Source organism: Abrus precatorius, unplaced genomic scaffold (assembly GCF_003935025.1).
Source record: "Abrus precatorius isolate BTA unplaced genomic scaffold, Abrus_2018 Scaffold7, whole genome shotgun sequence".
NCBI classification, from domain to species: domain Eukaryota; kingdom Viridiplantae; phylum Streptophyta; class Magnoliopsida; order Fabales; family Fabaceae; genus Abrus; species Abrus precatorius.
In genome coordinates, this window is record NW_020874417.1 from 10,998,968 (window position 1) to 11,008,959 (window position 9,992).

Below are 9,992 nucleotides of genomic sequence, written 5' to 3' on the forward strand. Positions count from 1 at the left end.
TGGGTTGGGTGGTTAGTGATGGCTTATCTACCAAGTTTTGGGGGGACAATTGGATACTATATATTCAGAACCTACCTTTGTATGCCTTGTGTTCTATTCCGGAGGAGGACCATGATATACATGTGGCCTTCTTCTCTGTCCAAGGTAGTTGGGATTGGTCCAGAATTAGGAACATGCTTCCTCCTCACATTTGTGATGCTATAGCTCAGGTCAAACCCCCAGATGTTAGTAGAGGTCAGGATCTTGTGTTTTGGAACATATCGAGTGATGGTTTATTTTCTATAAAAACTGCTTATTCCTTTTTTAATAATACTGATAAGTATTCTGTCTTAAGTAAGAACATTTTCAATTTAATCTGGAAATAGGATGGTCCTCCCAGAATTGTCTTCTTTTTATGGAAAGTGTCTCATGGCAGGTTATTAACAAATGAGGAAAGAAGCAAAAGAGGTATGAGTAATTCTCCCCTTTGCTCTAGATGTAATGTTGCTCCTGAGTCAGTTATGCATGTTCTTAGAGATTGTTGGTTTGCAAAAAAAGTCTGGTATTATTACATTTTACCTAATAATTGGGCATCTTTTTTTAGTATGGGTTTGTCTGATTGGTTGTTTAATAATTTATCTAATCCTAAGTTTAATAATTTTCCTTGTTGGAGCAAAATTTTTGGTATTATTGTTTGGCACCTTTGGAAGGAAAGGAATAATGCTATCTTCAACTCTTCTCTTGATACTCCAAGTGCTTTTAATCAAAGAATTCGTCATGACTTTGAGTATTTGATTTCTTGTTACAGGGATAAATTCAAAACAAATGTTGATAGGATGGATATTTGTTCTCAAGATATATGGTCTCCTCCTTCTGGTCACCTAAAGCTAAACGTGGATGGTGCTGTCTCCCAAGCTCACAAAATTTCTGGATGTGGCGATTTAATTAGAAATTGCCATGGTCAATTGATAGCTGGGTTTTATAGGGGTTTAAGCTTCTGCTCCCCCCTATCTACTAAATTGTGGGGTATTTTATTTGGACTACAATTAGTGGTCCAGAAGAATGTCCAGCTTGTTTGGATAGAAACTGACTCTAAGGAAGTTTTACAATTAGTTTTGAATATCCATTGTTGTAATCACTCGATGTTTAATGTCATTTCTGAATTAGGAGTTTGTTAAAAAATATTCTGTTTATCAGGTTTAAACATATTTTTAGAGAGGGGAATAAGTGTACTGATTTTTTTGCTAAAATGGGATTAGATTTTCCTGAGCACACCATTTATTTTGAGAAGAGTCCCCCTTCTTTAATCATTTTTTTGAGTCTCGATTCGGTTGAAATATGTAATTCTTGTTTTAATGTGTAATTCTATTTTTTGGGCGTTTTAGCTCCTTTTAATAGCAAAAAAAAAAAAAAAAAGATGAACACAAATTATTATTTATATTTTTCTAAATTGAATGAACAAATGTAATGTCATATAAGTTAAAGCACTCTAATTGTTAAATAATTAAGTGGAATTGTTCCCTCTTGAATAATGGTTCAAACGAGAATCAGTTATTACAAAATTTTATTTTATTTTTAATAAATTCTTTTCATTAGCAGCCTCTGCGGTCACTAATAAAGGGTATTATTTCCTTCAAAGAACAAAAACCACCAATAAAAATATATACATGCTTTCTATGTTACGGTTTGAAAATTAGTTACTTTATTACATGCATTATAAAAGTCAAATTTAGCATACAATATATATATATATATATTAATCATCTTTAAAGAAAGTTCAAAGGTTCCTGATATCCATGACATTTCAAATAAAATCCATAGAATGCTTTAATACGCAGTATTATTAGTTTATAATTTCATGAATTTTTTGAATAAATCCTTAGGAACAAGGACCTAAAATGGAGCTAGTGGGCACCAACACAAAGGGAGGATCCCAAGCATAGGAGAAGCGAACAGTAGCGAAGGGGCTCAAAGGATTGCCATTGATAAGGAGACAGCTATCACCTTCCTTTGAAAGAATTGATGGGCTAACACTTTCTGCACTCTGAAACCCTCTGCAAGCTAACTGTATCTGCCTCTGTATACAAGAACAGTTGTTGATTACAACCACGTTCCACTCAGGTTTCCCTTGTATCTCTCTCCCACTTCTCGTTGACCCAATGTTTATGTTGTTTAGGGAACAAGAACTAGACCCTGAAAATCCATTGGATCAAACAGAAAAAGGAGATGGTGAAATCCACACACTAGAAGTTTGGTTAGGATAGTGAAAGGCAAGAAGTGAAAAAATGAAATTTTAAAGCAGAAAGAGTATACCTTTGTTGACAAGAGTAAGGAAGAGAATTGCAGAAAGGATCTTAAAGACTGTTGCCATTGTCCTTTGTGACTCACTCATATGGCCTTGGTTGTGTAATTATATAGTTTGTCTAATTAAATAGTTATTTTGACCAATCAACAACTTTTGGCAAGTTTTTTTCTTCCCTGATTTTATAAGAAACTTTTATTGGCACTTTTCCATGTATATAATGGGATCATTTAATCGGATTTTCAAAATCTTTTCCACTATCTTTCACTTAAAAAATAATCATCAAGATAATTTTTGTTAATATATTTTAGTCAAACAAATTTATTGATATAAACTTTAATTATTTGTACAAATACATAATACTGACATTAAATGTATTGATAATATATGTTAATATTCTTACAAGCTATTATTTTCAGTGCATATATAATATATCATATTATAATTAGTATAAGCTTTCAATGTTTATATTAATAATTTATTTTTAAAATAATAATTATATTAACAAAAACTGTTCTAATATTTAATAATTTATATTTATTACTAAATGTCCTTCTTTTAGTATCTCCCATTAAATATCATTGTTTGCGACCAAAATTTATGTAGCGTTTAATTTCTTTTCGTTTTTACAGTAATTCAACTCAATATATTTGGATGACTTAATTCATTTACTTTGTTTCTGATATAATTTGAATCTTGTTGAAGGAAAAAAGACATACATAATAATTAATCATTATTTTTAAAATTATAACAAGAGATTTGCTATATCTTTCAATTTATTTTTTAGTTTTATTCTTCTTATTTTATAACTAAATGTTAGATGAAAAAAATGCATGCGTCTATTAACTTGAAAAAATTTTAAAATAGAATGTAGAAAAATTTAGAATTATTCTTAGATCAATAGTAAAAAAAATCGATAAAGATATTAATACACCTATAGTTAAACCAATAATCAATTGTTATATATATATATATATATATATATATATATATAAATTTACCTGGATTGTTGATTTTCTAAAAAAATTTGAATCTTATGTAAATTGAGAATATTCAACACGTGAATACAACTTAAACCAAACCAGCCAACTATTGGTATATATGTTTTATATTAGAAAAATTATAAATTTATAAGAAAAAAATTAAGTTAGACAAAATTTTAAATTAGTATAAAAGAATCATATAAGATATTTTATAAGCCAGATGTTTTATATAAAAAAATTGGACAATAACAATTTGTATGAAGATATAATAAATGAGTATTTATTTATTTAAAAACTTGAAATAAAAATTAAAAAAATTGACACAAGAAAAAGGGGAAAGTTCAAATCAATTTTCTGCATTAGTTCTTGTTGGTTGCCTCTCATCGATTCTGGTTCGTCACTAACCAATTTTTTCTTCCCTCGATCAGTCATTTGAACCATCTTGGTGAACTGATTGGGTTCCAATTAAACTACAATCTGATTTTAATAACTTAGCCTCTTAACGCTTAACAAAATATATTAGTTAATATTTTTCACTCAATTTTTTATAAAGAGTATTTTAATAAGTTGCAATATAAATTTCTTAAAATCCAATCAAATGTGATATTTAATAATTTTTTTCGAAAAGTAAATTATAATATAAAAATGGTCCACACAAATATGAAAAGGATACTAAGAAAGAGTTGAAAGTGAAAGACGAGCAAAATTTATTCGACCATTCAATTAGAATAAATGATCAATAATTAGATTTTATATAAGAAAACCAAAATTTTACAGATACACAGAATATACAACTGATATGAGAAACATTGATGACATTAATTATCATACATCATCTGAAAAATAAAGATAAATGCAAATATTTCAAAAAAATACAACATAAAATGCATATAAATTCAAAATTTATTTAAAAAATTAAGACATTAAATATTAAAAATTGTATAAAATACATTATAAATGCAATTAATTCATGAAAAAATATATTTATGACGATATGTAAAATTATTAACATTAATCACTGGATTTTAAATAATATTAGTAATAGTTATGACTAAATAACAGCAGAATTATGTTTGCAAATATATTTTAAAAATTAAAATATATTTAGAATGAAATTTACACACTTAAAAAATTATTATTTTGTATGGTATATTATTAAATAAATTTTTTGATAAAAAGATAATCAAAATATAATACATATAAAAAATTAACTTATATTACATTATTTTTTTATTTTTAGTATATTATTAAATAAATTTTTATCTTCAATTATATAAGTAATATTTATGTAATTTTTAAAAATTTAATAATATTTTTCTATTATATTACTTTATTTTTTTATTTTGTAGTTATGTCAATTATTAAGATTTAACTATTAAATAATTAAATAATAAAAGTTTTAGGTTGATATTTTTTATTTTATTCGTTAACTTATACTAAGATATTCTATCTTAATTTATTAAGTAAATATAAACTTGTATTATTTTAAAATAATATTATGTATTATATTTTATTTTTATATGATTAAATTATATTAAATCTATCAAAATTTTTTTAACTAATCTAACTTATAACAGTATAAATTTAGACCATATATAACTAAGTCATAAAATTGATATTTATATATGTTCACATTTTAAAATTTATAAAAAAAATTATACATAATTTTAAAAAATATTAAGAAAAATAGTAATAAATATTTATATATTTTTTAGAGATTTTAAAGTATTAATAATAAGTAAAATATAAATAATAAAAAATTAAGATTATTAAATTTTAATTATTTTTATAACAATTACAATTTTTTTTTATAATTAAATTTAGTAAAAATTTGTAAATTAATCTATATTTTTTATTTTGACCAAATCAAATTATACACATTTATATGTAAATTGAATTTATATTCATCACACATAATTATTAGTTATATCTAAGTAAATATAAATACTTTTTAATAAATATATTTACTTTTATGTTTCTTATATATTTTTAGAAGAAATACATCTTTTACTGAATATCAATAAAAAAAAATTTATAGTTTAAAATTTTCAACAAATTATCAAAAAATAAAAATGTTAATATCCCAATTAAAACACTTTAAATATATATAAACTAGGAGTTAATTAATACTACAAATTTCTTGCTCCTCTTACAAGAAATTATTTCTTTTATAACTACAAATTTTAAATATAAAAGTTACTATAAAAATTTTAAGTACTAATAACAAGATAATTAGTTTATTAATATAATTAAATGTCATATTATAATTTTTTAATTTTAATCTTAAAATTAAATGTATTATATATATTAATATTTTAATTTGTATATATTATAAATTTATTTTGAACTCGATGTTAAGTATACTATTTAATTCAACTAAATTTGTATTATTTTACAAGATTATTAAATAATTAGTATAAATAAAGTTAAAAAATCTTATAACAACTTTTGAAATTGTAAGTAAATATATAAAATTTTGACTTAGTTTAAAGTTTAATTATACATTTAATTATATAAATAAAATAAATTAAAAAATATACTTATTTTTATATGATAATTTTTTTAAAAGGATGATGACGATAGTTTGAAGTTATTTTTATAAATTTTTAATATAATAAGTATTTCGCGTATTTTTTAAATAAAAATAAATATTTACTTTAAAAATTATGGAAGATAATTTTATATTAAATAAAAATTTGAATTCAGTAATGCAAATAATAAATTAAATAATATTATAATTTTATTATTTTCATTTATAAAGTTTGTAATTTAAGTAAGAACAACTTTAGTATATGATAAAGATTTTTTATAAGAAAAGTAAATACAACACTTTTCAAGAAAACTCGATTAAAAATTTATTATAGTTAAAAGTAAACACAAAATATTTTACTTAATCTTTATGCTAGACCAATTTATTTTGTTTTATAATATGATATCTATTTTATATAATCTTACATAAATTTAAGTAAATAATAAGCACAAATTCTGTCAAAATGACACTTGTTATACATGCATACATGCAACTGAAACACAACACACATTAAAGCATGCACAAATACACTTACATACATTTTCACAAATGATAAAATGACACTTGTCAAACATGCCCTCCCATTATTATTTAATTATATACATCGTCTTGTTTAAATGATTGAAATTGAAAAGACGTGCACAATTTTCCTCGATTCAAATTAGAGCTGCTTTTACAGGATTTTGTTTTGTTTTATTTTTTAAAAAAATATTTTCCTAGCAGTTTCTTGCAGTTACTAATAAACGGGCATTTCTTTGTTGGGAACAGAAACCATTAATAAAAATATATAAACTCTTTATCTTTTAATTTGAAATTTAATTACTTTATTATATATGTGCACTGTAATATAATATAATAACGCTTAATTTCACCCCATTTGAACTATTGAATATATATATAATCTTTAAAGAAATTAGAAAGGTTCCTGATTTGCACGACATCTAAACTAAAATCCGTAAAAAGCTTTAATTCACAGAATCACAGTATCGATAGTTTTATTATTATTATTTTATGAATTATTTGGAATAAATGCATAGGAACAAGGACCTAAAATGGAGGTGGTGGGCACCAACACAAAGGGAGGATCCCAAGCCCCGTTGATTAGGAGGCAGATATCGCCTTGCCTTGAAAGAATTGATGGGCTACCACTTTCTGCACTCTGAAACCCTCTGCAAGCTAACTGTATCTGCCTCTGTATACAAGAACAGTTGTTGATTACAACCACGTTCCACTCAGGTTTTTCCCTTGTATTTCTCTCCCACTTCTTGTTGACCCAATGTTTATGTTGTTTAGGGAACAAGAGCTAGACTCTGAAAATCCATTGCCAAACAGAAAAAGGAGATGGTGAAAACTACAAGTTTGGTTAGGGCAGTGAAAGGCAAGAAGTGAAAAAAATGAAATTTTAAAGCAAGAAGAGTATACCTTTGTTGACGAGAGTAGGGAAGAGAATGGCAAAAAGGATCTTGAATGCTGTTGTTGCCATTGTTCTTCGTGACTCACTCGTATGCCCTTGATTGTCTAATTAAATAGTTACTCGTTTGACATGTTTATTCTCTATTTTTTTCCCCGCTTTTAAGAACCTTTAATGACACTTTTACGTGTATAATGGAATCATTTATTCAATCTCTCTTAATTAATTAATACATGTTTCAATTCGTGTTTTTTTTTTTCTTTTCAAAATATTTTCCCTATCTTTTTGCTCCAAAAATAAAATTATTGCAACGAGGTGGGTCATAACGAAGCAGTGAACCAGTTTTGAAGAAATTGAAATATAAAAATATTTTCTCATAAAGCATAAGTGTTGCTACTAAAATTTATCGAAAAAAAAAAATCTTAGTAAAACTTTTAGAAAATATGATTTTTTTTTAAAAAAAAAGATTTATTAGTCATTTATATATTAACATTTTGCATTGTTTATTTAAATAATGTACTGGATAAGGAACTACTCGGTCCTACCTGTAGGAAAAGAAAATCGAGTACCTATTCGGCCTAGTTTGGACAGATACACTTTGTCAGGATTAAAAGGTAATTAACCTAATTAAGAGTAATAATCAGAATATTATCTACTTTAAATGAAGGGCCAAAATCAAGGCTGATTCAGCAGGCCCATTAGCTCATAACAGTGCCTATATAAGGAAGGTAGGAAGTACAGGTAAAGAGTTGACTTTTCATTATTAAATAGCATTTATTGCTCAGAACCGAATCCTGACTTCAGCATCGAAGTGCCTTTTGAATGTACCCTTCCCACGTCAGTGATAGTCAAAGGGACGTCATCACTTTAGAGCAAAAACTTGAAGACTAGTGTTTCCCTAGTAGGAACATTTTGGCACCCACCGTGAGGCTCGATTGCCTTGCTATTTGATCAATATGGTACTAACAAAAAGCCAATAGGACGGACATGTTCAGTAGGGGAGAACTTCTCGGCAACAACAAGAAGATATCACTCCTACCCAACCAACACCTGAGCTTTTGGTGGAAGGAAGAACTGATGAGGTCCTTTTAGCAGTGTTGATGCAGCTCAAAACAAAAATGATGGAGATGAAAAACGAAAGGGAAAAAGATGCCATGGAGCTCTCGGTCTTGAGAAGGGAAAACGTCCACTTAAGAGAAGAAATAAGAATACACACCCCTTCCCAAACTACACCTCTCGCCCAGGATCAGGGGGAGTCCTCAGCGTTACAAGAGAAACCGAGACTAATTCAGCAATTTGAAACCAAGAATGACCGAGATGATGTAATGAGTCTAACCCCGTTTACTCACCATATCTTGGATGCTAAACTACTTGACAACTGGAGAGGCTTAAAAATAGAAAAATATGATGGCACAACTGATCCCGAGGAACATCTAGATGTTTTCACAACTCAGGTCGGCCTGTACACAGAGAATGACTCATTATGGTGCAGGATTTTTCCCACTTCACTAAGAGGACCAGCTCTTACTTGGTTCACCCGACTCCCTCCCTCATCTATTGACTTCTTCACAACCCTCACAAGACGGTTCAATTTGTAATTCGCCACAAGCAAACCTCACCCCTTGACATCCCTGGCTCTTGTCAACATTTGTCAGGAAAAAAGAGAATCACTTCGAGCGTTTATGGAACGATTTGACAACCATCCACAATCTGGAAACAGCCGTGGCCATACACCACCTTACAACAGCTCTTAAGCCTGGGCCTTTCGTTAACAGTATCTGCAAAAAAGCACCAGCTGATTTGGATGAATTGAGGAGTCGAGCAGCAAAGTACATGCAGATAGAAGAATTAGTCGACTACCGAAATCAAATTCAGATAGACCAGGGGTCCAATTCAAAAAACATAGATAAAAGAGAAACTTTCAAACTCCGACAAGAAAATAAAAGAAAGGATGAGCCTGAGAGGCCACCCAGGGGGCCTAAATACCCCTCCTACACCACACTCAACACTAACAGATCCAGGGTACTTGATCAGGTCCTAGCAACAGAAATCTTGACTATGCACAGGCACGCCAACACCCCTCTCGGGCAAATAAGAGCAAATCTTGCCGATATCATTGCAATAGGGGCCATACAACAGGGGAGTGCACGGTCCTAAAAGATAAAATTGAAGATTTGATTAAGGGTGGGCACCTTAGAGGATTTGTTCAAACAAACCCCACCAGTTACACCGAAAGGGGGAGAGATCGGTACCTCCAATCCTCAAGAAGATACGAGGAGAAAAAACCTGAGAGACAGCGGAGCCGATCAAGAGAGCCCCCTGTAAAAAGATATGACGAACGAGAAAAATACCCGAAGAGGGTGATAAACACCATAGCTGGTGGGTTCGTAGGAGGAGGACCCACTCATTCGGCTAGAAAGAGGCATCTCAGACATGTTCACTCTATTAATAATGTTTCATTGGATAGTAGAATTCGAATCTCACCTATCACATTCACACACGATGACTTTCAAGCAGTGGATCCGGTACAGGATGATCCCATAATCATTAGTGTAGACATTCTGAATTGCACCGTCCGGAAAACACTAATTGACCAAAGGAGCTCGACTAATATTCTGTACTGGAATACGTTTAAGCAACTAGGCATCCCAGAAGAAGAGCTCAGAGAATATCACGAACCACTGGTTGGTTTCTCTGCGGAACAAGTAGAGACTCGGGGCTGTATTGACCTGTACACCTCATTCGGATCAGAGCACGAAGAAAAACGTATAAAAGTCACTTATCTGG

General features: G+C 28.9%; 1 protein-coding gene and 1 pseudogene across 1 annotated transcript; both read right to left on the bottom strand.

Annotated features, from left to right (window-relative positions):
• Nucleotides 1-1,858: 1,858 nt before the first annotated feature.
• On the bottom strand, nt 1,859-2,350 carry LOC113873811. The gene is made up of 2 exons (XM_027512136.1): nt 2,293-2,350; nt 1,859-2,172 (listed from the first exon to the last, which is right to left on the bottom strand). The coding sequence occupies exons 1-2, from the start codon at nt 2,348-2,350 to the stop codon at nt 1,859-1,861; spliced, it is 372 nt and encodes a 123-aa protein (XP_027367937.1).
• A 4,453-nt stretch (nt 2,351-6,803) lies between these two features.
• LOC113871471 lies at nt 6,804-7,277 on the bottom strand (annotated as a pseudogene).
• Between the last annotated feature and the right edge of the window lie 2,715 nt (nt 7,278-9,992).